This window comes from Myxocyprinus asiaticus, chromosome 28, assembly GCF_019703515.2.
Source record: "Myxocyprinus asiaticus isolate MX2 ecotype Aquarium Trade chromosome 28, UBuf_Myxa_2, whole genome shotgun sequence".
Lineage (NCBI taxonomy): Eukaryota > Metazoa > Chordata > Actinopteri > Cypriniformes > Catostomidae > Myxocyprinus > Myxocyprinus asiaticus.
In genome coordinates this window covers 19,133,617-19,161,156 of record NC_059371.1, presented here as the reverse complement: position 1 = coordinate 19,161,156, position 27,540 = coordinate 19,133,617, and the positions used below count along the sequence as shown (strand labels likewise).

Sequence of the window (27,540 nt, the reverse complement as noted above, 5' to 3'; positions counted from 1 at the left end):
GTACACTCTCGCTCTCATTCTTTTCAGCTAAGTTCACCCAAATTATGATCCTCATTGAAACTTTACAACCATTGATCTGACTGAAGTCAACAAGAGCTCAGCAAATTGGAGTTTATGATTTTTAATAGATGTTTTCATTTTTAGTTTGTGCGTGTCTGACTGTGTTCGCGTATGCACACTAGTTTGTGTGTGTGTATACTTATGGCATGTGTTTTTGTCATAGAGGATATGTTTTGCAAGTGTTTTTTTATTTTTGTAAATGTCATTGCATTTTTGTTTATGGTTGTGGATTTGATATAAAACTGAAAAATACAGCTTTTGCTTCAGGCGGTTCATTCTATTTTCTTACAATACATTGATCAGTCTGTTGTGCTGTTCTTTCCTCAGCAATCTGGAAGCTTTTCTGTTATGTAGGCTGTAATTGAATTGATTTTGAATGCTGATTCATAACAGATGTTTATAGTCATGTATATATTTAGGTGGTTATGTGCTTCCTTCATTGTAAAATATGCTCATGTTTGGGGGTGTATAAAGCTGTGGTTAGGGGACTGAGATGTGCTGGGCAGCTGGTGAAGCTCATGTTTGCTCTGGAGGTTTGACTTTGGCTTGTCATTGATTTTTTGGCTTAATTCCATGAGCACTTGTTGGTTTCAGTTGTAGGTGGGCAAATGGCTTGGAAGAGAAACAATTACATATGGAAAACAGGAAAAACATCTTTAACTTTAAAAAACAATGGAAGGTGTAGCTCACAGTATCTTGAAGATATCCTTTACTGTACAAACCAAGAGGTCAAAGTTTGGCCGGTTAGCACAGTCTAGTTAGCGTATAGATGTTGTAACTACACCATCTGGACCAAAAAGCATCTTTCCCAACTGACAACCATTCAAAAATAGACATGTATTCTGTCAAATATTATTATTATTTAGCAAGAAACATATAATCACAAATATTTAATTATATTCTATTAGATGTTTTACCGGTGCTGACATTGTAGAGCTTTTTGATACAAACACGCAAGCACCCAGAACTTCATAAATGACTAAAGCCTCAATTTATAGATATATATAGATTAGAATTTTAAAATAATAATTTAAAGTAATATTTTAGGTTATTGCAGCACAAGTACCACTGAAAATAATTTCGACTCATTCCTCAGTTTGAGAAACAAACGGAAAACATGTATGCGGTAATGCAGTTATACAATGGAAGTTTGTCAGGCATGTTTCAGTGCGGCAAATAAACATTTAAAACATGCAACTATCACACTAAATCTAATCAGCATCATAACACATCACAATGCTTAGGCCACATTTATACTAATCTGTTTTCATTTGAAAACTCTGCTTTCAGTTTCCTAAGTCATCATCGTTTTCCAGAGTATGCTGAACTAAAGAGCGCTTTCGAAATCGTAGTTTCCAGTCAAGAAAACAGCCCTATTTCTTATTTCTAATCTCAAACAAATTTCATAAAGCAATTCTAATGTACATTTTTGCATTAAAAGGTTTATAAAACAGTTTTTACCCAAATTTGTTCTTTTCGTGTTTCATGAATGAGGCACAGAAACTTCACACAATCAGGACACCAGAAAGGGAGGTAACGGTAAGGGTACTGATGTAAGATAATGCATAAGCAAAAGTTTATTCACCTAGAAAAGTAGTTCCATCTCAAAAGGACAATTTAGACAATTTTACAGCCCAAACATCAAACATTTTTTACTGAAAAATTCAGTTTCAAAGATGCTTTAACAAAAATACGAGCTTCACATTTCTGCTTTTAAACCCTTCGGAGTGCTTGTCTGCTGGGCTTCAACTGTAAGTGAATTACTGTAAATGCATTTTCCATTCTTTTTTGTACTTTTTTTTCTTTTTTTCTTTTTTTTTTTTCTTAAAAACTAAGGAAGCAGAGTTTTCTGTGGTTATTAGCAGAAAGCCACAGTTGTATTTAACCCGTAATATTCCTTTAAAGCATTAAATATCTCTTGCAGGGATATTCTCTTAACCCCTGCTGGGAAGCAAGGTGGCACATCTGGCTGTTGTAGTTCTCAAAAACTTTATAAATGGCTGGAGGGGAATAGAGGTCCAGCCCAACCTAGTATAAATGATTGGGCTCTGCAGGAAATCATCATGAATCATTGCCCTGATTTCGAATTTTGGACACTGCACTGCTAAAAAAAATTTTTGGATTTATGCTCTTGATGTGGCTCTGGTATAATTTTCATATCATTTTGTGATGTGGTCCATTTGTTGTCAGTAGAAACCAAATGATTTTAAAGAGCTTGTATAAAGTGGTGGCAAATCACCCACAGGTGCACTCTAGTAAAAAGTTGATACATCTAAATGATACAAATGTGAATGTGACACTGAATTGAAATTGACCGATGTTTTAATGCACAATAAACAAAAAAGCTTTTAGGCACAATATCTAGTTCATATCAAAACTACAGGCTGTCATGGTTAAGCTGTTCCATTCTATTTACTATTTAGTATTTCTGCCATTTTGACACAGAGGAAGCCCTTTCCCCAGAGGTTAAAGGAAATCTAAACCAGATGGCGAGCTAATGGTCTTACAATTTTTTTTTACAGAGCTGTATATTCTATAGTAACTAGTATGTAAACATTTTTTCTTGTTTTTAGGATTGACTGCAGTCCCCAGGGACATTCCCATAGATACCAAACTCCTGGACCTACAGAACAACCGCATCACAGAACTGAATGAGAATGACTTCAAAGGACTTGCAAACCTTTATGTAAGACACAGATACTGATCAAGGAAATGAGAACTAGAGAAGGTGAAGGTGGAACTATTAATAAGTAGGAAAATAAAGGAAGATATATGACAAAACTTATAGTGCTGAAAATATCTGCCCAGTTTTCCTATATTAAGCTTTACAAGTACAGAAACACTGTATATTCCCCAAAGCAGTGACTTATTACTCTAAAAGTTCATAATACTATGATATGAATGATATATATAACTTAAATTAGAAATATCACACTTGCAATCGAGTGACATTAAAACCACCTGCCTAATATTGTGTAGCTCCCCCTCGTGCCGCCAAAACAGCACCAACCCACATTTCAGAATATGATTCTGAGATTATATTCTTCTCACCACAATTGTACAGAGTGGTTACCTGAGTTACTGTATATTTTGTCAGTTCAAACCAGTCTGGCCATTCTCTGTTGACCTCTCTCATCAACAAGGTGTTTCTGTCCGCAGAACTGCCGCTCACTGGATGTTTTTTGTTTTTGGCACCATTCTGAGTAAACTCTAGAGTCTGTTGTGTGTGAAAATCCCAGGAGATCAGCAGTTACAGAAATAATGTAAACCAGCCCATCAGGCACCAACAATCATCCATGCAATTATTTAATGAGCCAACCATGTTGCAGCAGTGCAATGCATAAAATCATGCAGATACGGGTCGGGAGCTTTAGTTAATGTTCACAACCATCAGAATGGGGAAAAATGTGATCTCAGTGATTTGGACCGTGGCATGATTGTTGGTGCCAGATGGGCTGGTTTGAGTATTTCTGTAACTGCTGATCTCCTGGGATTTTCACACACAACAGTCTCTAGAATTTACTCCGAATGGTGCCAAAAACAGTTCTGTGGACAAAAACACCTTGTTGATGAGAGAGGTCAACAGAGAATGGCCAGACTGGTTCGAACTTACAAAGTCTACGGTAACTCAGATAACCACTCTGTTCTACATAATTTTTTTGTGATAATATTGCGTATTGTGTTTACTGGGGTTACGTCGTCATGGCAACGAAGATGTATATATTGTTAATGTCCTGTGGCTATACTTTTAAAACAGTGTGTATTTTAACTCTTATGGACTGGCCCCCTTCACTTCCATTGTAAGTGCCTTACTGTTCTTGTTTTTTTTTTTTTTTTTTATAAACGAGGGACAAGATTTTTTTTTTTTTTTTTTTTGTTTGTTGTGGCAATCACTATTGTGCCACAAATGCTGTTACCTGAGCTTAAAATAGTTAAGACAGTCTGGCTGGAATGCTGCAAACATAGACAAGTGGAGTGATAGAAACAAATAAGCGTAGCTGTGCTGTTATTCTAAATGTTCACTATATTGGAACTCTGTTTGTCCAATTAGATTAGTGGACAGAAACTGTTGTATAACTATATATACATTTCTGGATGGCTTCTTATGCAGTTGATTAATACCTGCCAGTCGCATAGATTTACCTCAGTTGTTCATTTTTCACCATCGATTGCCGCTGTCATGTAGTTCCACATTAGCTAAATATTTAGTTGTGCATTATGCTGATAATACAGTATTTGGTTGTGCATTTGTAATATTTAGATTTTAACATTTTAAGATATCCATTTTACATTTCTTTTTAATTTGGAATGCCCAATTCCCAGTGTGCTTTTTAAGTCCTCATGGTTGCGTAGTGATTATATGAAATATGGTGATTATATGGACCCAGATGTATATGAAAAAGTGACATTTGAAATGCGTTTTTTAAAGCATGTTTGGGCTAACTCTTGAAAAATTGGGTAGTCGTTTGCAGGACGCATTACATTTGGCACTCAATATAAAACAGTCTGACAGGATGTTAAAATAGTTCAAGTCTCTGAAGAAGAATGCTCCTGTAGTTCTGGAAACACATGCCTGTGCCAAACTGAATGTTTTATTTCTCTTCTTAGAACTCATATTATCCCCAATATTTAGCCCTAATATTTATACAGTCTGTCCCTGACCAAACAATATTTGACATGGCCTGCAAAAGAAAAAAGAATGAGATTTTAAGTGAAAACAACATTTGTAAATCGCTTGTTTTCATGAGCATATTTCATGTTCATCCTCAAGTTATTATTAATTATGCCTTTTTGAGTCTCAAATGGTAACCTTTCCCTTTCTCTCCTTAGGCCCTGTCACTAGTCAACAACAAGATCTCCAAAGTCCACCCACGAGTCTTCATGCCACTCCGACACTTAAAAAAGCTCTATTTTTCTCGGAACCTCCTGACAGTGGTACCCAAGAACCTGCCCCCGTCCCTGGTGGAGCTGCGTATTCATGAGAATCGTATTAAGAAGGTTGCAGAGGGAACGTTCTCTGATCTGGGCAGCATGAACTGCATTGGTTTGTATGCACTCTTGCCATTATGTGGTATGGAGGTTACAGCCTGACCAAACCATTTCCTTTTTTAGATGGAGCCTGCTGGTTTTTGTGATGGGATATTCTGTCTGATGTTGAATGCTTCTTACAGAGATGGGCGGAAACCCTATTCAGAACAGTGGCTTTGAGCCTGGTGCTTTTAAAGGCCTGAAACTCAACTACCTGCGCATCTCTGAGGCCAAACTCACTGGAATACCTAAAGGTGATTCATTTTAATAAGTTATTTAAGGGTTAGTTCAGCCAAAAAAAAAAAAAAATGTAATAATTTACTCACCCTCATGTTGTTCCAAACCCATATGAGTTAATTTCTTCAGTGAAACACAGCATTAGGCAGTATGTTCTCCTCAGTCACCATTCATTTTCATTGCATCTTTTTCCATATAATGAAAGTGAATGGTGAATGAAGCTGTTGTTTTCTCTAATGTCTCCTTGTGTGTTAGGCAGAATGTTGGGACTGACAGCCTCAGCCACCATTCACTTTCATTGTATGGACAGACAAAAAATGCTATGAAAGTGAATGGTAACTGAAGATTTTTTGTATTCCGTGGAAGAAAGAAAAAAATGTTAAACAGGTTTGGTAAAATATGAGGGGGTGAGTAATTGATGACAGAATTTTCATCTCTTTACAGAGTTAGAGTGAGTGTCAAATTATAGGCTTATATAATTTTTCAAGTAGTACTGTTGGATAAAAACGTCAGATTTGTCCTTGATTTCATTGTCCTTTATGCAATTTATCACTTGAATGGGTTTTGGGAATATCCTCAGTAATAAATCACAATTTGCATGATTTTTAATGTTAGAATCTAAGAGCTGACATGGTGTAACTTTTAATTAATGATGAATTGCCCTCTCTTCTCACAGACTTCCCTGACAGTCTTCATGAGCTCCACTTGGACAATAATCAGATCCAAGCCATTGAACTGGAGGACCTGAGCCAATATAAGAACCTGTACAGGTGAGTCAGCTCATGACTTTACTGTACTTGACCACACATCACTAACAATTAAGGTGCATGGAAATGACAAGAAAAAAATATAGCCGCAAGCGCGGATCATCAGGGTCCAAGAAGGTTGGGGAGAAAAACAAAGGGGAAAGAAGGGGAGGACACAACCAAATTGGCAAATTTGAAAGAACAGATCAGTCAGGGCAAAGTAATTTCATTACTACATACCTTGGGCATCACTCTGTTTTAAAAAGTGGTGGGGAGAGCACTCTAATAAATATTTCACATAATTAATATGTGATAACTTATCCATATATCTAACACTGTCAGTACTGGGATTTTGTTAGTCAGTGGATAAATACATGGATCAGCAAAGTCTTTTTCAAAATATATATATATATATATATATATTATTTATATTGGCTTAACGATATAAATAATATTTTAATAATAAACGGAATCAAAATACAGTATGAACACACACAGGTGTCGGACAGCTGTCCGTAACTCTCTCTCTGTCACAATGCCGTCTTCAGTTGGCCTTTATACCTCTCGGGCTAATCAGCCCAATTAGGGGCTGGGTGTGCGGAATCACGATCCGGCCCCGCCTTCCGCCCTACCACAATGTACATCATGAGCAGTAACATCTGTTTGCAGTTCACTTTGCGATTTCACTGGAAAGGAGCGCGAGCTGCGGAACAGCAGAGTGCATAGAGCGCGCGTCTGGATGCACAAGAGAATGTCACCGGCCACTCTCACTCAATGCCATTGATAACAGTGGTGACGGGCACTCACCATAACATTAAAAATGAAAAACTCCAGGATTGGATTACCGCTTATTATAACACACACAAATAAAATGGGAACTCCTGCTCAAAGACTGGAGATGTTCCTTCTGCATTAGACACCTACCTGATAAAAGCCATTTCAAAAAGTGGTGGGGACAAAATTGGCAAAGGCAAAATTGGTAGGGACATGTCCCACCCATCCCACTTATAAATGACGTCTGTGCTACATACTCTACTTCAGTGTTTCCCAACTTTTTGGGGGCGTAAGTATCCCCACAGCACCATCAATAAGGCTCCAGTACCCCTTCATTGACATAAAGATGTGTGCATGTATCAGAGACACAGAATTTTAATTTGTCAAATTGTTAGGAAGATACTGTATAAGCCAATTATGTTTTTGGCCATGGTCCATTTCACTTATCAACCTAAATCTTCTGTACAATTTGACGACTCAAAATTCTTTTGATAACTTTTTGTCTTGAGGGTCCCTAGATGATTCTTGCTAAATTTTGAGTGAATCAGATAAACGTTCTAGGAGGAGTTCGAAAATGTATGTTTTTTTTTCTCGAGAAAACTCAAAATGGTGGAAGAATTTTATGGATGGCAATGAAATCGAAGATATAAGTTCTGTTCCATTTGACTTAGGAATCAGAAGAAAAACAAATTTTGTTTCGAGCATTTGCAGTTGCAGAGATATAAGCGAAAACGTAAAAGTGCTTAATATAGCACCACCTAGTGTCAGATGGGGGTGCATCTGGTCACCTGGAACCATCCTTCCAAATTTGGTGTCTCTAGGACTTATGGTTTTGGCTGGCCAGACACTTTAAGGGTAACTTCTGTGCTTGGATCCCTAAAAATGAGTGAAGAAGATTAAACCAGCAACACTGCAATTTTTCACTGACTATTTCTAAGGCAACAGCGCCATCTGGTGAATGAAACGTCAAGGATGAGGAAAATAAATCAAAGATGACAATGCTTATCATAGGTTCAGTTTTTATATTAGAGACCATAGAGAAAAAAGTCTCAGTAATAATCCAAAACATTCAACATACCTTTTTATTAAAAAATAAAAAATAAACACAGATATTTAACCTTTACACTTGTTTTCAGTCTTAGGCAATTGTAGACCTATTTGCAGGATCTTTTATCTCAGAACCCCCCTAAAGATCTGTGATAATGTGATCTTTCCTCACGTTTGCTGAAAACAGTGGCTGTACTAAACTATATTAGATTATTTCATTCTAATGGACTAAAGCACTGAACTGGTAAGCAGAAGGTTGTTGGTTCAATCCCCACAGCCACCACCATTGTGTCCTTGAGCAAAGCACTTAACACCAGGTTGCTCCAGGGGGATTGTCCCTGTAATAAGGGCACTGTAAGTTGCTTTGGATAAAAGCATCTGCCAAACACATGAATGTAATCTCAATATGGCAGCACACAACATTTATTTCCACTCAAAAACCCTGTATGTGAGGGACACTCAACAGTGTAATCCTGAAATCTTTCTTTGTATATCATGTAGTTTGCACTGCTTGGCCACAGTCAACCCAATGCCTGTTCACAGTGTACAGTCAATTTGCTCACTCATTGTTCTGCTTGTCTCTTTTGCCAGACTGGGTCTGGGATACAACCATATCCGGATGATTGAGAATGGCAGTCTATCATATGTCCCAAATCTGAGGGAGCTGCATTTGGAAAACAACCGCCTGACCCGCACCCCAAGAGGCCTGCCAGACATGAAGTACCTGCAGGTGAGGAATAATTTAAAGATATAAAGCTGAGAACCACAAATTTCATTAATAATTTATTTAACCATGCACATCATTTTGGTTCTTTTTCAGGTGGTCTACCTACATTCTAACAACATTAGCCAGGTGGACATAAATGACTTTTGCCCTCGAGGCTTTGGCATGAAGAGGACCTTCTACAGTGGCATCAGTCTCTATGGCAACCCAGTTAACTACTGGGAGGTGCAGCCTGCCACTTTCCGCTGTGTTAGTGACCGGTTGGCCATCCAGTTTGGAAACTATAAAAAATAGAGGAAGGATTATTGAATGAATATTGGAACAAGTAATGCTGGAATTTAAACAAAACAGAAAAAATGGATAAAACACTTTTGTGAGCCAAAATGGTGTCAAGAAACAGCATTTCCAAGAAGTTTACCATGTATCTTTGGATGCATTTGCTTTTGAGATCTACAAGGAAAAATAGAAGGCGCAAGAAAAATATGAATAGGAAATTTAAAAAACAAACATAAACTGTATGAAATTTTGTATCTTAAATATGTGGAGAATGCAGGGAATGACGATATTTGAGGTTTATTTCCAAAAATGAATATTGGCCATTGTTTTGTAAATGTATCACAGAAAAGTCTTATCAATATATTATCAGATTTCTTTGTAAGGGCTCTTTGTTCCGCTTGACACTTTCATAAGTAATATTATTGTTATGTACTGTTATATTGTTATTATTTGATATCAGTTTATTTTAATATCAATGTTGAGATAGAAAGATAGAAAAGTTTTCCTTATTTTGTGTCTTTGCATTGCTTTCCTGCTTAAGGGCTCTTTTTTTTTTTTTTTTTTTTTTTTTTTTGTGGGAGTTTCAGGGCAATTGAGGAACTGAGTGCTGTATGGTGTTATGCAGTTATCTCTCCAAGAATAAGTCAACCAAATGCCTCACGTCCTTACCCACCCAAATTACTTAGTTTGTGCCCTCTTGGGTTTGAGGATGATTCACAAAAGGATTGTAATGTTGTATTGATTTGCACAGTTTCTCTACAAATTCCAAATGTTTTCTTTGTAAGTTTTGCTTTACTAATTTTGTCTTTTTTCCCCAGTGTTTATCTGCTGAATTTGGCAGTGACACTGCATGCATTTACTGTGCCCTACGCAGCCGCATGTTCCATTACAGAATTTTTCAACTCGACTTCAGGAGCGGAAATGGCGTACCATCATGGTTTGAAAGCTGTGACTAAAGAATTTGAGTTAACACGAGTTTGATGAGTTCAGTGGAATAAAAAAATTTCAATGTTCTTTGTTAAACAGGAACATGTCTCCTCTTTTCTCATATTAAATGATTGAATGATCAACAAGCACAATGTCAATGGGTCATTCTACATTGTGTTGCAATCCATGTCTGAGCAATTCACTTTGTACGTAAAATAAAATATAAAATCATCAAAATATTGGTGGAGATATGTTTGATTATTTATAAGATTAGCCAATATAAAAACAAAAATACTGAATGGAATGAAGCTTTGTAATATCAACATATCATTTTTTTTTTTTTTCTAAGCATAAAAAACAAAGCATGCCATTAATTTGTCAAAAACTTGTACTAAACAACACAAGTTTGAAAGGCCTTGGATAGTATTATGACGTATATCCAGAGTCGGGGAGTAATGGAATACATGTAACGGGATTACGTATTTAAAATACAAAATATAAGTAACTGCATTTTATTGTCATTTGTTTCATTTAATATTTAGTCCTTTCAGATGGAAAACATTTATACATATAAATGATGTGATCCAAAGTACATTTGAACAGCGGTGAAACACTTTCTTATGATGTGTTACATTCATACGAGCAGACAGAGAAGTAAGTTTGAAGTAAGTTTGGAGCAGAAGAAATAGAAATAAACCTTGTGTAAATTGTCAGCTTTACGCTAAACTAAAATGCTATTTCTAGTCATTTTACATGCACGTTACCAGGCACAATCATATTTTTTTATCAAGAAAATTCACATTGGATCATAATTTCTTTTTTTCTAGTAAGACCTTTGATATTAGGGCAAAAATCATATTCTTGATAATAATTTTTGTATTGTTTTCCTGTAAAAATATCTAAAAATCCTTAAAACAAGATCAGTTTGATATGTCTTGTTTTAGAAACAACACTGCATAAGATATTTAGGTTTTTCAGAGAATGTATTTTTAACGTGTATTTTGTCTTACTGTACTGAAGTTTTTATAGTCAAAACAAGTGAAAAAAATCTACCAGTGCTGAAGAAGTAATCCAAAGTATTTAGAATACGTTATTGACCTTGAGTAATCTAACTGAATACATTACAAATGACATTTTACAGCATGTATTCTGTAGTGGAATACATTTCAAAAGTAACCCTCCCAACCCTGCATCGTATGTAAGATAACAAAAAACTGAGGAATTCACTGCAGTGGCTATTTTTGCACCATGTTTAAAAATAAATGGGGCATTTCTGTCTCTTTCTATGACAAAAAATCTTGAGACGTTAATACACAATTTAGTGTTGTATGAGGCCAATTGAAATTCCAAGTGTATTTTCACATTAACACACTCAAGTGTCCACTCGTGTCCTGTGTATAATATTTACACACATACAGGTATCTGTTATGTCATTTGTTGAAACAATGGCAAATCAAGTTGTATTTTATGTTACTGGTGATGATGACATTCCTATCAACTCAACAACCTATTAAAACAGTGATTCTTGTAGTAGATGCTGGTCTCCTGCATCACTGCAATATTAGAACAGCTTCTGCGCACTACAAAATAAGAATTTCATCAGAAAAACACATTAATCATCATTTTATGCATTATGTTTTGATTATAACAAATACATATTTTGCTCACAAATTCCATTTCTGAATTGATATCGGATTGTAAATTGTTTGAAAATCATACAAAGAATATAAAGATATATAAAGAATATTAAAGACATATTAAGAATTGCATTGCTTCTCATTGCAGAATTTGTTTTTCATGTCTCCAGATAAAACATGTAAATCTCTTTACAACCAAAGATACATTTACAAAGGACAACTGTCATAAGATCTTAAGACTTGTTTTCAGAGAATGTATAATGAAAGGTTGTATTTTGTTTTACTTTTTTAATTCATTTTGTTTTCTAACAGGAATTTGTGCTGTGCATATATCCATGTGGTGCCCTTTACACATTTGCTATTAATAAACACCTGAGGAAAGTATTACACAAAATACAAAATATTGCAATAATTACCTAACAAGATACAACAGAAAAATGCAACAAAGAACAAAAATAGCTGTAGTTTAGTTGTTTAGGCCTGATCTGCTGAATCATAATGTAAACATTCAGGTAAAGCTGCTCAAAATGCACAGACTAATCACAAACACATGTTACAAACTATAAACTATTGTAAAAATGAGAACAATTGCAGTTTTGGATTAAAAGGATAGTTCACCAAAAAATTAATATTGCTCTCATCATTTACTCAAAGGCATGCCATCCCAGATGTGTATGACTTTCTTTTAGAAGATTTTAAGAAGAATAACTCAGTTTTGTAGGTCCATACAATGCAAGTGAATGGTGGTCAGAACTTTGAAGCTCCAAAAAGTGTATAAAGGCAGCATAAAATTAATCTATAAGACTCCAGTGTTTAAATCTGTGTCTTCAGAAGTGATATGATAGCTGTGGGTGAGAAACAGATAAATGTTTAAGTGCTTTTTTACCACGAATTGTCCTCCTTGCCCAGTAGGTGGCGACATGCATGAAGAATGTGAATCACCAAAAACAGAAGAATGTGAAAGTGAAAGTGGAGATTTACAAGCTGTGTCTCGTTTCAAAGGCTGGTTCAAGGTAGGATGCGTCCTTTGTAGGCAGCAGTATACAAAGTGTCTTCAACTTCAAATTAGCTTCGTTCAAACGAGATGGCCATCGTAGAACAAACGGAAACAGAAAGTATTATGGTTGCTATGACATCACGCATCGCTCTCAACCTTCGCGAGCGCTCTGAGTGTGAAGGGAATCTCTGAGGTAAACTTTAGGAGAGATACAACAATGTAGATGGAAAAGAATGTGGATTTTGTGGCTGTACTTTTATATTTACTTTATAATACTTTATTTTACATTATATATTATTAGAATTTTACAAATTATATATTTCACTCTCATCTACTGAGGTATTTTAACTTGGGAATTAACATTGCTTGCATTTGAATGTCATATTTTCCTGTAAATCAGCATCATTTTTCTGAGAAAGGGTTAGTGTTAGGAAAAAAGAAAGGATACACCTCTTGCATCTTCCGAATTCCCGTGAAAGGTCGCATTCGGAGGCTGCATTCGGAGTGTCCTACTTGCTTTTCTGAAACGAGACAGCCTCCGTGATGTATGTGGCCAAAAATGTGACCTCCGGAGCACACAGCCTTCAAAATGAGACACAGCCATAAATTAGGATTTAAGTATTGATCTGTTTCTCACCCACAATTATCATATCGCTTCTGAAGACATGGATTAAACCACTGGAGTCGTATGGATTACTTTTATGCTGCCTTTATGTGCTTTTTGGAGCTTCAAAGTTCTGGCTAGTGGCCACCGTTCACTTGCATTTTATGGACCTGCAGAGCTGAGATATTCTTCTAAAAATCTTCGTTTGTGTTCTGCAGAAGAAAGAAAGTCATACACATCTGGGATGGCATGGAAGTGAGTAAATGATGAGAGAATTTTTATTTTTGGGTGAACTTTCCCTTTAACTTAGACGCCTTTAAAATAATCCATTAGTTCATGTTGCGATTTGAGTTGCATGGGCTGATTTTCAATTACACGCGCATGTTGAGGAAACTCAAGAATATAAACATAAGCTCCGCCCAGAGAAATCAAATATCTCGGAAACTGAAAATCTCGTTATACCTGCAGCAACGCGACTGCGGGCGTTTTGATACACAGTATTGAACGCGACGTAGAGGAATACTTTTCGACAATCGTGTAATTAATTCTGAATAAAGGCCTAGTTATTGACTGCCGCTGGACTGCCTGAGGCTTGATTTCATACGTCTCTGAGATCGGTGAGTCAAATCAATCATTTGACCTGAAGTACTGAAATAATCACGTAATATTCATGTTGAATTTATTGCGCGGATTCCCCTTCCCCTTAAGCTTGTTTTATTTTTATTTATTTTTTTTTTAAGTATTATTTCCAATGCAGGTATTCTGTAATATTTAATTATAGAATAAATGTAAATTGTTATATGATATTTATAGAAAAATGAGACCGATTAGTTTCGAAAATAAGCAGGACATCTTGCCAGTCCGCTGAACTGTTTGTCTTCTCAAGGTGCAAAATATTTTGCGATGGACAAGATGAGGAAGACAGTGCGCTCTATAACCTGTGTTTCCAGCCATGAACATTCAAGTGCACAGGTACAGTGGCATGGTACTTGAACAATATCCCCCAAGACAAATCACAAACAATATTTCGTTTGTATCTTAATGTTTCTCATGACAGCAATGAGATTAGCTTAATGTAGAGCAATGGAGACCTTTTGCTTAAAGGGACAGTTCACCCCAAAAATGTACATTCTGTCGTCATGTACTCAAAATATGTTGTTCCAAACCTGTTTGTCTTCCTATCATCCGTGGAACATAAAACATATTGTTCCAAACCTGTTTGTCTTCATATCATCCGTGGAACATAAAACATGTTTGGCAAAACGTTAGCATCAGTCAACTTTCACTTTAATATTATAGAAAAAAATGCAATGAATGTTAATGGTTACCGAGGCTGAGATTGTGCAAAAATGTTCCTTTTGTGTTCCACCGAAGCAAGAAAAGGTGTGGCCCAAACCGCACACTTCTGCACTGTTCTACATCATTTTGTAGTGTAAGTAATATGTTAACACTGAAAATGCAACGAAAAGAAGTGTGCTATGAGCACTAATCCATAAGACTCCAGTGGTTTAATCCATGTCTTCAGAAGGAATATGATAGGTGTGTGTGAGAAACAGATAAATATTTAAGACCATTTTTTACTGTAAATCTCCACTTTCACTTCCACATTGTTTTTTTTTTTTTCTTTGTGCATATCACCACCTACTGGTCGAGGCTGGTCAAAGGTGAAGATTGATAGAAAAAAGTACATAAATACTGATCTGTTTCTCACCCACACCTATCAAATCACTTGTGAAGACATGGATTTAACCACTGGAGTTTCACTGATTACTACTATGCTGCCTTTATGTGCTTTTTGGAGCTTCAAAGTTCTGGCCACCATTCACTTGCATTGTATGGACCTACAGAGCTGAGATATTCTTCTAAAATCTTTGCATTCTACAGAATCTGGGATGGCATGAGGGTGAGTAAATGATGAGAGAATTTTCATCATAAATGGTGAATGCTTCCATGTAGTAAAAAAAAAGTTACGTTTTCTATTTGGGATGATTCTACACTTTTAAAATTCATACACTACATGGCTGAGTGCTTAGTGTATATTGTAATTCCACAGTGTATACTGTGTCATTTGGGACACAGCTAAGTCATGCAGGTTTGGAACTATGAAGTATCCCTTTAAGTCTCCTGCTTCTCAGAATTTTCTGCGATGCAAAAGACTCCAGTAATCTAATCTCACATGTGGCTTCTCTAGGATTCAGATCTTAACAGTGTCTTAAACTGTGCTCAGATTTGCCAAGATACCAAAGTCTGGAATAAATCAGAAATTTCAATCTGAACTGTACTGTGTGTCAGCAATTACATGCAGTAGGTGATACATCACATACACTTGTCATTCCATTTTTATTTCTCCTATGGAATTTTTGAAGAAATATCAAAGACAAAGTCAAAACATGATTGAGAAATATAAAAGAGCAACCTCCAAGCAATTTAATTTGCCTCTGGGCCACTGTTATTCAGGGGTGAAAAGTGTGTTGTCGGGTTTTATATGTGATCTACCATTGATCCTGTGCACACTGGCGCTTTTAAAGTTTGCCTTTGTAGTTACATGTGCTGGATCTGTCACTGACTATTGATTGATTTCTGTGTTTCCCTGTTTTTTCCAGTGACTCCCACTCGTGCAGTAGATGTCTTTCCCTCTCTAACTTTATTCCTCTTCGTCACCCCTGCCATCCTTCCCCTCTCCTCTCTCATGCCTATTATGCCCTCTTCACTGCATCTCTCCTCTCTTATCTCTCCCATCTCCATCTCTTTGACTTTCCGTGCCTCCCATCCTCTATCACTCACACTGTCACTCCTGTTCTGTGTCTGATGTCATAATGCTGCGCTGCGGTCGAGCATTGGACCCCCCTTGCACTCTGGGTCTGTTGATGGGCTTCCAGTTTGCGTTTGTCCTCTATTTCTCCCTGGGAGGTTTTCGTAGCCTAGTGTCTGTTTTGGTTCATTCCACTGAGCCGGAGTTTGACTACTCTCGACCGCATGATGTCTACACCAACCTCAGCTCTCTGCTGCTTCACCACCCAGGACCAAGTGAACCAGAACAGCAGCTCAGAGACTGTGCACTACCCTCTCCACTGCTGGGTAAACATTCACATTTAACTATTTAAAGGTGAAGTGTGTAATTTTTTTATGTTTAAATACTTTCTCCTTTCCCAGCTTAAAGGGATAGTTTGCCTAAAAATAAAAATTCTGTCATCATTTACTCACCCTCATGTTGTTTCATTTCCATAAGAATTTCTTTAGTGGAACAAAAGGAGATGTTTGGCAGAATGTTAGCCTCAGTCACCATTTACTTACATTACTTTCATCTTATTTTTCATACATTGAAAGTGAATGGTGACTGAGGCTGACGTTCAAAGTCAGACGGGTTTGGAACAATATGAGGGTAAGTTAATGATGACGGAATCTTCATTTTTGGGTGAACTATCCCTTAAATGTGTAGAGACAACTTTAAGTCAGGCATTTATAGTTTGATTTCCCCTTAAATTGTAAACACTGTGGCTCTGTGGCAGTATCAAAACATTGCTCTGTTTGTTTGCGCATCCCATCCAGCCTAACAGCAACATTGGCTCAACAAATGGATGTGACTTTGAGGTGGGGTGTTAGTTCGCCTTAAGGGAGAAATGTTTGTGAAACCTGTTTGAAAACAACTATTTTTGTAATTTCCACTTGGTGACTCAAATTACACACTGCACCTTTAAGAAATGGATCAGTCATTGGATTAGGTCTTTTACATTGGATAAAAATTGCAATGAGACAATGTACCATTCACACATTAAACAGTTAATTTGATACTGATGTGGAAAAGATTTATGCAACAAGTGAATGTGTTCTTTCCCCATGCTGTCTGCCAGTGGGTCCTGTTTCTGTCCACCTCTCCTCACCCCCCTCCCTGGAGGAGATAAAAGAGAAGAACCCCTTGGTGAACTTAGGGGGTCATTACCGCCCACCAGACTGTGAGCCACAGCACCACACAGCCATCGTGGTCCCCTACCGGAACCGCCAGACCCACCTCCGCGCCCTCCTCTACCATCTGCACCCCTTCCTGCAGCGCCAGCAGGTCCACTACAGCATTTACATTGTGCACCAGGTCTCTTGTTCATGATGATTCAATGACTTGTCACATCCATTGTATGAAAGAATCCTAGCAGTAATTAGTGGTAGTAGCTGGGACAAAGGGCAAACATGCATGCACTAAATGGCCAAAAGTATGTTTGCACACGAAGACCACACACATTTGTGCTCGTTGAACATTTAAAACATTTAAAACCATAGGCATTAATAGGGAGTTGGTTGTCCCTTTTCTTAAATAGCTTCCACTCTTATGGGAAGGCTTTCCATTAGATGTTGGCTGCAGGGATCTGCTTCCATTCAGACACAAGAGCATTAGTGAGGTCAGGCACTGTTGTTGGGGGAATGGGTTTAGCTCACAGTCGCTACTCCAGTTCATTCCATACGTGTTCAGTGGGGTTCAGGCCAGTCAGGTTCTTTCATGCCAGACTCTGTTAATCATTTCTTTGTGAACCTTACTTTGTGCTAGGGGCTTTGTCATTCTGGAACAAAAAAAGTTGCCACAAACTTAGAAGCACACAGTTCTGTAGTATTCTACTTTATGCCACCATTTCATCACACACTGTTGCATAGGCAGAAGACTGCAAGACAGAGGGAATGAATGAGAAAACAGGCACTGAAACAGACAGTCCTCAGCTCTGTCGTCACAGCTACCACCAACATTGCACAACCAGGAGAGAGAGAGAGAGAGAGAGAGAGAGAGAGAGAGAGAGAGAGGGCAGACATCAGCTGCGAAAAGCAGCAGTTCATTTGCTGCCTCAGTTTTTATTTCACCAAAACTGCATCTTGTTTCATCTTTGCAAAATAATAAACACACTCTCTCTTTTCTTGTCAGAAAACATTCTCTCTTTCTGTACAGTGCAGAGTTCCCACGTGTCCTGGAAAACCTGGAATTTTGCAATGCAGTTTTCCAGTCATGGAAAAAAATGCCTAAATGTCCTGGAAAATATTTGTTGGAAAATATGTTCGATTGTGTTGCTGACAATTTTTCTGTTACATGTACAAGTATTGATATAGTGCAATTTTATTTTCATTCTAACACTGCTGTAGTGTAAACTACATAAACATTTGAAGTTTTTTACTTTAGACAACGACAATGGTCGGGCCGCAGATTTTGTTTTTTAAATTGAATTCATACCATGAGCGTGGTTATAAAGCCTTTACGCTGCGGTAGTTAAATAAATTTCAATAATTCAATGACAAGAGAGTCTGCTTATACTGCCGTTACCACATGTAGGGTCCTTTGATTTCCACGATCCAGAAAACAAGGATGGAATCACTGTGTGCTGAAAACACCTCTCATGAGCATCACGCGTGCTCTGGGTGTGTGTATGTGTGTAGTCAATGACAGTGAGCAGAGCGCTGTGAAGCTTGCAGCACATACAGACTAAATATTTGTATTTTAAAGGAATCATAGCTTTTTGGGGTTTAATAATCACACCATGTATTAAACTGCTTATCCAGTGGTGAGAAACTACCATCAAAAGCACATAGAATGGCAAAATAAAAGCTTAATTTGGATGGATGCGTGAAATGGGTAAAATATCATGTTTAATGCAATTAAATAATAATAATGTATTCAAGCAATATCTCACATCTGTGATGTTCTGTTGTGCAGCACTTTTCAGACTGTGCTGTGAGGATTTTGTAGAAAAGCACTTAACTGTTAAAAATAATGTAATATGTTGAAAAATTGAATTAATTAAAATAATTCTATTTTTGTTTGATTAAAGTTTTAACAAATTAATTTCATTAGACACCATTTTGCTAATTAAATTTAATTAAACTATCGAATACGGAATAATAATAATAATAAAAAAAATAAAAAAAAATCAGATAACCACAATTTTAATGGCCTCTCATGTGATTTTGCTTAAATATTACAACTGTGAGGCACATAATATCTCCTGGAAATGTCCTGGAAAATTTTGCCTTGAAAAGAGTGGGAACCCTGACAGTGTATAGTAAGTAGACATGCAGATCTCAAATTCAGCATGGCTTATGAAATATCAGGCATCATTGGAGGTTATGCCGATATGTATAAATGGAGGTTTACATGGAGACAAGAAAGACTACATCCTCACGCTCTTGGTAAAATTTTGTTATCGTCTCTTCAATACAACTCAGCAAAAATTGAATGATCTACTTGCTCTTTTACTATAAATGCTGATGTTAGAAAATGATTCGCCATTAGCATATTATTCTGCTATACATCCTTTGGTTGTGTGACAGTTTATAAGGCCACACCACTTTTTTTCTGGTATTATTATCCTTCTAGTTATTTACATTATGGCTAATGATGCAGAACTTTGTCACACATGCTACCGCTTGCTTACTTTAGTGTTGCAAAATAAGATGGATAACATTCAAATTTGTCTTCACTGGAATTAAGGGGCCTGTATTTTGAAGAAAGTGTTTGCATTCTTTTGGCCATATAGTACTTCAAGCTTTGTCAGGGTTCTATTCCTGCTGAAACAGTGCATTTGTGTACACATGATTTACTCATAGTCTGTGTTATCAGTCAGGGAATTCTACATTTAACCGAGCAAAATTGCTGAATGTTGGGGTGCGTGAGGCACTGAAAGAGGAGGACTGGAGCTGTATTTTCCTGCATGACGTAGACCTGCTCCCCGAGAATGACCACAATACTTACACCTGTCACCCCCAGTACCCTACACATCACTCCGTGGCTATGGACAAGTTCAGATACAGGTACCCTACCCACTATCTCCAGTTTTCATAGCTTTATGGACCAGGGCCTGAATTACAGAAACATCCAGGATTCTAGTTATGAAAATTGAACTTGTCAGATTTTAACTGAAGACATAAACTCGAGGAAGTAACTAAACTTCACTTAAGTAACTTAAGATTTAAGAAACTTAAATAAGTTTGATAATATGACCCCTTGTTCTTTATTTTATCACATTGAAACTGAAAATATTATGTTTTTACATTAATTTTACTCTTCTGTTTGCAGTTGGTATGACAGTATATCGGTATAAGCACTCAAATTTACGGGCTAATTTGTTTTGTTCTTGCAGTGTCTCTAAGTCAGAGAAAATGTAATAAATAAATGTCTTATAAATAAAAGAATTGCATTTTCTACAGTTCCGTAGTGGCGTGAATCAAGTAAATTCAAGGATTAATATAACTCAAAATGAAAAACTTTAACAATTAGCCATATACAAAAATCATACCCCTCAATTTTCAAATATTAGAAAACTTCTAGAAGCAAAAACATACCTCTTCCTCTTCATACGTGGTTCAATAGACTATAAAGTTCATTAATGTCTCTCCTTCATTATCAGTTCTGACACGGTTTATGCAGTAAACACATGGGTCTGGTGCTATGAAGTGACATCCAGGTCTGCACATCTCGGGTCACCGAGTCTGTAGTTCGCGGTCTGCAGTCACAATGTCTACCTAGATATAAACATTCACTGGGAGGGAAAGATTGTAGAGAAAACAACCCAAAGATTCTCTCCAGCAAGGCTGAGGACAGCATCAGGACCTCTTTGTGATGAATCCACTGAAGGCTGAAAAGCATTTAGACATGACCCAGAGAGTTAGTCCTGGGGTAGACAGAGAGATGAGGATGCAAAAAGACAGATACATAGCAGCAGCCTATCTAGCCATCACTCAAAATGTAATGAATAGTACTAAAGAACGTAGTACAGGTTTTGGGAGTTTGTGTGATCTCTGGAGGCCAGGTTGAAAGAACAGTCACAGTATACCCCTCAGATAACACACACACAGTTCCTTTCAGTAATTTGCAAGTTAATGTAATCCTGTGTTAAGGATAGTGTAAATGTGTGGCTTGCTGTCCGGGGCGAAGGGACTCGAGGCTCGAGACTTGACCCGAGCTCGAATACCCCCAAGATTTGGATTAGTATTGATTGAATAGATAGGAGAGGATGGGGGGTGGAGGGATGCTGAAAACACTCGGTGCCATGTAGAGGTATGCAGCTGTTTATATACTCTTACTCTGGCTGTGTGGTCCTGGATAAGAGACCATTGGGTTTAATGGGTTGTACTGCTATATACCTTTGTGCTAATCGGTTAACCAAGCAAACATTAAAAAACATGGGTTGTGGAAATTATATGTGATCTAGGAGCTTAAAGGGATAGTTCACCCAAAAATAAAAATTCTGTCATCATTTATTAAATATCATATAGTTCCAAATGTGGTCAGATTAAATGAACTTGATCCTCCCGAACCTGGTTAATGAAACTTTAATGAACAACCTTCCAACATGCTGCAAAAGTTTATGTTTGGCATGAAATACTAGCCTACTGCTTACAGTATATACTGTATTGTATAATGCACACTTAAAAAAAATGTAATCAGTTGGCATACTTAATGTTATTTTTTTTTAACATTGATTTTACTTTTATGTTTGCAGTCAGTATAAACAGTATAAACACCAGTCTAATTTGTTGTCACGGTCCTGTCAGTCTGGGTTTTTGTCTGACAGGACCGTGGCATCATCGTCCCATGTCTGTCTTGTGTTTTGTTGTCTGTCTTTGTGTGAGCACACAGTTTTGATTGTATTCCCTGCCGTGTGCTCTTCGATCTGTCTTGTTTCATGTCTGGAGTATGGTGTCTGGGTCCTGACTTCCTGTCTGGTTCGGTTTCAGTCTGTGTCGGGATCCAGACATTTATGCTCCATGTCTGTTTGATATTGATGTGGGTGCATCGCGCTTAAGTCATCTTGGCAGAATGCACTCTCGTCAATAATATGCACCCGGGTCGCGAGCTGTCTTTGCATTGTGCTGAGGTTCGGTCACTTTGGTCTGAGATTTCGGGTTTGTGTGTGGAAGAACTCTCGCACAAGTGTCCTGTCTTATTTTTGTTGCCTGTTGCGTGCATTGCGTGGCGTTCGCACAGGTTTTGTTTAGCGTGAGAATGCGTGGCATTGCTTTGTTTGGTGTTGCTACGCATTCTCTCATCTTGTTTGTCGGTTGGCATGAGAGTATATTGCCTTTATTGTCTTGGCGATGTGCGCTCATGCCGTTCGAGTGTTTTGTTGTCTTGTGAGAGCACGTGGCTTTGTTTTGTTTCTGTATCGCCACGTGACTCTGTCTTACGCCTCCTTGTTTGCCCATTGTTAGTTTATTAGTCACACCTGCCCTGTCTTGTTAACCTGTTGATTTCTCTCCCTATTTTAGTCTCCTCGTGTTTGCTGTCCAGTGCCAGTTCATTTTGTTTCTAGTCTTCTTTGCTTGTTTTCCTATCAGTCTTGTCTGTATGTTGGTGGTGTTTAATCGGTCCTGTTTCATCCCTGTTCCTGTTCTCGGTCCAGTTGGTTCTGTTCCCCGTAACCTTTGCCCCAGCCTGGATTAATTACATTCCGTTTCCCCTACAGGATAGTTTGTGTTTGTTTTTTCCCCCTTGTGGGAAATTTGTGTTGGATGTTCTCTGTTGTGTTTCTAAATGTAGTAGTTCATGTATGTATTCCATGTATACAGCAAATATGCATACTATGCAAACATAAGCAGTGTGGGTAAGTTACTCTAAAAAGTAATTATTACTAACTACTAATTACATCTTCTACAGTGTAATTGGATTACTGTACTAATTACTCTGTCTGAAAAGTAATTGCATTACTTATTAATAATTACTTTCTAAAACCCTTATTAACCTCGACCAGATGAAAAATACAAGGATAGACATGAAGTTGTTCTTTAAATTCTTTCAAATAAATAATATAAAATCAAATAAATTATTCGTGAACTGGTCAAAGAATTTAAGGGGGCAGCGTTAAATTAGAAAACACATATTTTAACATTAGACGTTACATTTCGATTTTAAATTCACTGTTGTTAAATAGTTCTATAGTCTATACAGTATTTAACGCAATTACATCAGAAGTAACTTTAATTAAATTACTGAAAAATTAAGAGTAATCCCTTTATTTTTCAATGAAAAAGTAATTTAATTACAGTAATTAATTACTTAGTATTGCAGATACAGTAAAAGTAGAATGGCAGTATGTGATTCCAAACATAACCCAGCACAAAATCATTACAACACCTCTTAAACAATATTCTTGGTTATTTCATAGGGATCCAACTTCCATTAACCCCTACAAAATTACTGTAAAGATGTAATGCAGATGTATATATTAGACTGCAGGGTAGCTGTGACACTTCAGATGATATGATTGATGAAGGCTAGTAGAGACAGATGACCTTAATTCCTCTGTGCCTTATCAAATCACCCACTCCGACTCTGCTGCAGGCTTCCATACTCTCAATACTTTGGAGGAGTGTCTGCTGTAACCCCGGAGCAGTACCTCAAAATGAACGGCTTTCCTAACCAGTACTGGGGCTGGGGAGGGGAAGATGATGACATCGCAGCTCGGTAAGGACGGCAGAATAAAGTCGAACATGCACACTGATTCACACAAACCATTGGCATGGGCAAAAAAGTTACTTAAACAAAAAGAGCCTTGGGTGTACATTAGGGATGTCAGAAGTGCTAGTACTTTGGGACCAATTTGATAGTAAAAAATTTTTTTTAACAATGCCAGATTAAGAGAGAACCACACTACTTTAGTAGCTCTACAGCTGAACATGAACACAAAGTTAATGCCCGAGTAACTGTTGTGTGTTAAATCTAAATTTCATATTAAATACTGTGTAAATGTTATTTTAATTATATATTGAATTAATTGAATTAAAGTCCTCCTATATAATATATTTTATTTAAAAATCATGCAGTGAAGACTTTCCAATAACATGCCAATAATTTGTTTTATTTTACATTTGAGTGCTTTTAAATTTGTATTTATATTTGAATGTTCATTTGAGTAGTTGATACTGCTGTTAGATACCTGAAAAATTTGCACTTTATTTAGATCAGAAATACTTCAGGAATACATGCCATTGTTGTTTTTTATGTTAATATTTTTTCCTTTTTAAATAAAGAAGTACATTACAAGTATTAATAATATAACATTTTTTGCTGTGGTATCAAAACTGGTGTTGAGAATCACGAACTTTCACTGGTATTGGCTTCGACTACTGAAATATTGGTATCATGACATCCTTAGTGTACATACTGTAATCTCAATCACAGTAACTGGCACATCTACATCAGAGGTGCATCTTGTTAAGCATTTGTCGCATGTCTGTCAGCTCTCCTCCATCTTTCTTTTTATATTTGCATTTGTCTCTTGTCATTATTCTCATTTTCACTGCATCCGTCTATTTCTCATGCCCTCCTCCGCATAGCCAAAGGAGGGACCAGTAAGTACTTGCATAAATCACCAGTTTGGTCTCAAGGCTTCAAACGCTGACTTGCAATTTAGATTTTATTATTACTTCAGTGGTGATTGCCTTTTGATTCGATTACAAGTAATTTTATTTCTGTGACAATGAGAAACTTACTGGAGATGATGGAAAGTCTACAAGTTGTTGAAGTCTTGAATCCAGATTGAGTCAGTCTCAGTGGTTTATTTATAGTGTTGAGGATTTGAAAAACACTTTCTGTATGGTTGGTTCTCTCTTCTGTGTCATTGCCCGGCCTCTAATGCTCACTGAGGCCTGCTGAGCATCCTTGACAAGGAAGAACCTCTCAGTGCATGAATTTTTATTCGTATTCTTTGTTTAGTATACATACCCGGATTGCTACATTCAGGGTTTCCACGGTTATGGAAAACCTGCAAATTTCAGGAAATCTTAAAATGTCATGGAAAATGTATAGATATGTCTACAGTGAATATATATTTTGCTTTGTCATGCACAACTCTATAATATTCTATCAGCTAGAATTTGTTCTTTGTGAGTGCTTTATAAAATTATTTTAAAATCTGTTTATATAAATAACAATCCTTGTCCAGTAATCAAACTGAAAAAGTGATGGAAAAATCTTGGAAATTAATTGGTCGAAAGTTGTGGGAACCCTGTACACTATATGCTTGAGTTTTCTTGGCCCGGTTTAAATCCAGTACAAGACTAAAAGGATTTTAAGTTAAGAAGCGTGTTTGAAAAAATCACAATAATCCAGGACAAGGCTTCAAGGCTTCTCTCAAATCTGTGTTGGGAAAAACTGAACTTAAATGTGTTGGAGAACATCCTTGTGGTAATTTGCAAATCTGATTGCCATATTAATAACCATGAGTTTGATATGTTGGCCTAACCCAGAGGTGAGAACCCAAAGTTTTAGGTATTCCAAACCTGGATTAGACTCCACCTTTAGATGAACCTGCTTGACCTGTATTTTCCTTATTTTACCTTATCAAAAAATAAAATAAAATAAAGTTCTGTTATTATTACTTACACATGTTATTCATACCTGTCTGTTTTTTCTGTGGAACACAAAAAGAGAACGATGAATTTTGAAAAATGTGCATGCTTCTTTTTTTCCATACAATACCAATTAATAGTGATCATCATGGCTTCAATAAAGGGTAGAACAACCATACAGCTTGTGCACTATATTCCAAGACTTCTCAAGCCATTTGATAGCTTTGTGTGAGGAACAGGTCCAAAGTTTAAGTCATATGGACTGACTTAATTGTATTACAATCCTAACATCTATGGTCACTTTTCACTGTTGTCGTATGGAAAAGTGTGGACATTCTAGCCTTCCAGCTCCTTTTGTAATTCACAGAAGAACAGGGTTGGTCCCATTTGAAGGTGAGTAACTTTTATCTTCTGTTTTGATCTGAAAATTTGTAGCAGTTGTGGTAAAAGTCTTCTAAAGAATCCTCATCAACAGTGTTTTTAGCTGTGTAAGCACATCCATCTGGTCCACCTTGCGGACTCTGCTGGAAGTGGTTTGCCTGTTGTGTTTGTACTGCTCTCTCTTTTGTCTCTGTCCCCTTGGTAATTCATACCATCGTTCTTCTGGATGCTTATCTTCTATAGTACTATCTTTACTTGCCCTGTGGTTTTGTCTTCAGAGTCCGTCTCTCTGGAATGAAGATAGTGCGTCCCCCAATGTCCATCGGTCATTATAAGATGATCAAACATAAAGAAGATCAGGGTAATGAGCAGAACTTTAGAAGGTGAGGTCACTTGTCCTTTGTTCTTTTTTTACAGCTATACTATTAAACCTCAATGAAAATCCTTATTTAATGTGTGTATATTGATTTCTATAGTCAGTTTATCAAATCTGATCCCCTTCATGCATTCACTGTCATAGGTTTGACTTGCTTAAGCGCACAAGACTGAACTGGCGATCAGATGGACTGAGCTCACTCACGTATGAGCTCTTGTCCAAAGAGCTGGAGCCATTATACACTAATATATCAGTGAACATTGGAGATAATCCTCACCATCCCTCTGTTAAGGCTCTGCAGGCTGGAAAAGTGGGTGTGGTCATCACAAATCCTTCAAAATTAGAACCCGCCCATTTGAAGGCCAATAACGGAAGTTCAAATGTTCTTTCGAATGCTCCTGTAAAACAAAAAGGAGGATGATATCGATAATCAAATTTCCATACCTCAATTGCTGCTCAGAGTGAATTTATATTAGGCATTCTTACAGACAAATTCATTCCACTGAAAGTGTTGAGCAAAGGGTTCAGCCATCTCTGAATGTCTTTCAAACACTGAAATGCTGACATTTGCACAAGTGTGCAATAATTTGCTGTCGGAGCCGTGTCTGAGTGGGCAGAGTTGAAAATGCTCTTGAAAGTGACCTATCAATGTAATGTGCAATACCTGTGCAAGTCCTATGTATATTTAAAGCCAACCTGCTCCCAGCTGCTGCTCTTTACCCCACTGTGTGGGTCTGTTTTTCTGTTTTTTTTCATGCCCTTTAAGTCTATTATCAACATGCCATGACCAGTGTTGGGTAAGTTACTTAAAAATAAAAGTAATCCACTACAATTGACTAATTCTCTAAAATTGTATAAAAAAATATTTTACTCATTACTTCATTGAAAAACTAATCACATTAATAATTAATTTACTTTCTAAAACACTTCCACTTAACTATATTTAAAATGTAAATCTGTCCTCCTTTTTTTTGGGGGGGGGGAATTTCCCCCTTTTTCTCCCAATTTGGAATGCCCAATTCCCAATGTGCTTTTAAGTCCTCGTGGTCGCATAGTGATTCGCCTCAGTCCGGGTGGCGGAGGATGAATCCCAGTTGCCTCTGCCTCTGAGATCGTCAACCCGCACATCTTATCACGTGGCTTGTTGAGGGCGTTGCCACGGAGACATAGCACGTGCGGAGGCTTCATGCCATCCACCGCAGCAACCACGGTCAAATCACCACGTGCCCCACTGAGAGCGAACCACATTATAGCGACCATGCGGAGGTTACCCCATGTGACTCTACCCTCCCTAGCAACCGGGACAATTTGGTTGCTTAGGAGACCTGGCTGGAGTCACTCGAACTAGCGAACTCCAGGGGTGGTATCCAGCGTCTTTACCACTGAGCTACCCCGGCCCGCCAAATTT

General features: G+C 37.3%; 2 protein-coding genes across 3 annotated transcripts in view; both read left to right on the top strand.

The window, feature by feature from the left end:
- bgnb (biglycan b) overlaps window positions 1–10,058 on the top strand; it is a 28,395-nt gene extending 18,337 nt beyond the window's left edge. Inside the window, exons 3-8 of the mRNA XM_051660161.1 lie at window positions 2,634–2,746; window positions 4,891–5,104; window positions 5,232–5,342; window positions 6,002–6,095; window positions 8,484–8,622; window positions 8,713–10,058. Coding sequence (XP_051516121.1) covers window positions 2,634–2,746; window positions 4,891–5,104; window positions 5,232–5,342; window positions 6,002–6,095; window positions 8,484–8,622; window positions 8,713–8,910 — 869 coding nt within the window. The 3' untranslated portion in view covers window positions 8,911–10,058. The remainder of the gene's footprint in view (window positions 1–2,633; window positions 2,747–4,890; window positions 5,105–5,231; window positions 5,343–6,001; window positions 6,096–8,483; window positions 8,623–8,712) is intronic.
- A 3,393-nt stretch (window positions 10,059–13,451) lies between these two features.
- LOC127419072 (beta-1,4-galactosyltransferase 3-like) lies at window positions 13,452–26,964 on the top strand. 2 transcript variants are annotated; one of them, XM_051660153.1, is made up of 8 exons: window positions 13,452–13,674; window positions 13,944–14,029; window positions 15,661–16,135; window positions 16,909–17,114; window positions 19,647–19,837; window positions 23,367–23,489; window positions 26,035–26,139; window positions 26,277–26,964. In XM_051660153.1, the coding sequence occupies exons 3-8, from the start codon at window positions 15,874–15,876 to the stop codon at window positions 26,551–26,553; spliced, it is 1,164 nt and encodes a 387-aa protein (XP_051516113.1). In that variant the 5' UTR covers window positions 13,452–13,674; window positions 13,944–14,029; window positions 15,661–15,873; the 3' UTR covers window positions 26,554–26,964. The 2 variants fall into 2 exon arrangements, with proteins under 2 accessions (XP_051516113.1, XP_051516112.1); XM_051660152.1 differs by having other exon boundaries at window positions 16,909–17,144.
- The last annotated feature ends 576 nt before the right edge of the window (window positions 26,965–27,540 follow it).